Source organism: Tupaia chinensis, unplaced genomic scaffold (genome assembly GCF_000334495.1).
Source record: "Tupaia chinensis unplaced genomic scaffold, TupChi_1.0 Scaffold144750_1, whole genome shotgun sequence".
In the NCBI taxonomy this organism is placed as follows: Eukaryota; Metazoa; Chordata; class Mammalia; order Scandentia; family Tupaiidae; genus Tupaia; species Tupaia belangeri.
In genome coordinates, this window is record NW_006204610.1 from 66,455 (window position 1) to 68,042 (window position 1,588).

The window sequence follows — 1,588 nt, forward strand, 5'->3', positions numbered from 1 at the left end:
TTTTTTCTTTCTTTCTTTTTTTTTTTTTTTTTTTTTTTTTTTTGAGAGGTTTTTGCTATAGGGCACGTGTGTCGCCCGAAAGACAGAGACAGAGAGACAGAAAGCGAGAAATCACCTTCCCCCGGGGGGATGGCCATGCGGCAATCCCGTCTCCTCCAATCTCCTCTCAGGATCTTGGGCACAGACACACACATCTGGCGTGAGTTTAAGCCACACCAGGCCCAGGACTCAAACCGTGGTAGACTACATGGGAGTCCAGCAACATAGCCATTATACCATTATACCAACTGTTGGTCCCACTGCTAACATCCTACAACAAGCCGATCCCCACAATGAATTATTTAGCCAACAGTGTCAACGGTCCTGCGGGCGAGAAGCCCAAGTCTCACTTACACTTTCTGTCCCCGAGGCCCTGTGAACAGTGCCTTTCGATGCAATTTTTCCTCTTGATTAAAGAGCCTGGGTTCAGGGCCCCTCTATGGGTTCCCCAAAGCTCCTTGATGGGATTCGTCCCTTTCCTTGCAGTTGCCTATGCTAAGCACCCCACACTGGAGGAGATGAAGATAGAGGTTCGTGTCCTACTGCCTTACCTAACATGCAACAGGTCACGGTGGGTGTCTTCTCTTAAGTGAATGCAGCCCCCGAGCTGGGGACTAGAGCCAAAAAGGAGGGTGAAGACAAGTTTGGTGACAACACTTAAAAGTGTTATTGGCGGGCCCAGCTAATGGTATAAAGGTTACATTGCTGGACTCCCACTTACTCGACTGCGGTTCAAGTTCCAGACCCAGGGGCTTAAAACTCACACTGGGTGCGTGTGCACATGTGCCCAGAATCCTGAGAGAACAGAGGAGAAAGGATTGTGGCAAGCCTACACTCCTACCCCCCCACACCCCCCACCAGAGGGTGATTTCTTGTTTTCTATCTCCCTAGCTGTCTCTCTGGCGAGCCCACATGCTTATAGCAAAAAATAAATAAATAAATAAATAAATAAATAAACAAACTCTCTAAAATAAATAAATAAATAGTGTAGGGTTGGCATACCTGAACTCGCAGCCGCGGACCTCCTGGGCCCCCACCTCTGCCGGAAAGCTGTGTTGTTAGCATGTGACCTACAGAAATGGCAGCTTCCAGGCTCCCCAGCAGACATGATTCACTCAATTCCTCACCGCCTTCAATTCTGAGTTATTCAAGTTTAATCCCATAACATAAGACATAGAACAGCACATTCCCAACATTGTCAAAAATAGGGGGAGCTCAAGTGGTTGGCTCTCCGGAGTCACGTTTACTTCCACAGCAGGCGGGACCGTGCGACCCCGCAAAAGCAGAAATCACTGCGCCAGGTCAGTGCCCACCGTGGGGAACACTTGAAGCCCTCTTCTTTGGACCCCGGTTTTGAAATGGACTCAGGTCGGAATGCTGTGCCCTGGGAAGGGCTCCTTCCTGGCTGCTGTGTCGCTGCTCTGCACTCCGGGGAATTCCTTTCCCCAGCGACCCTGGCCCTCTCTCCTGGCCTAGTGCTAGGTTCCTGCTGGCCAGGGAAGGGGCAGCCCCCGGTGCTGGGGTGAGGGCGGGGCGGGCACCCACGCTT

The 1,588-nt window shown here is 51.2% G+C and overlaps 1 protein-coding gene across 1 annotated transcript in view; it reads right to left on the minus strand.

Moving 5' to 3' along the window:
* FAM170B (family with sequence similarity 170 member B) overlaps positions 1 to 1,588 on the minus strand; it is a 9,554-nt gene that overhangs the window by 5,242 nt on the left and 2,724 nt on the right. The window contains exon 3 of the mRNA XM_027767839.1: positions 591 to 653. Within this exon, the coding sequence (XP_027623640.1) occupies positions 591 to 653 (63 nt within the window). The remainder of the gene's footprint in view (positions 1 to 590; positions 654 to 1,588) is intronic.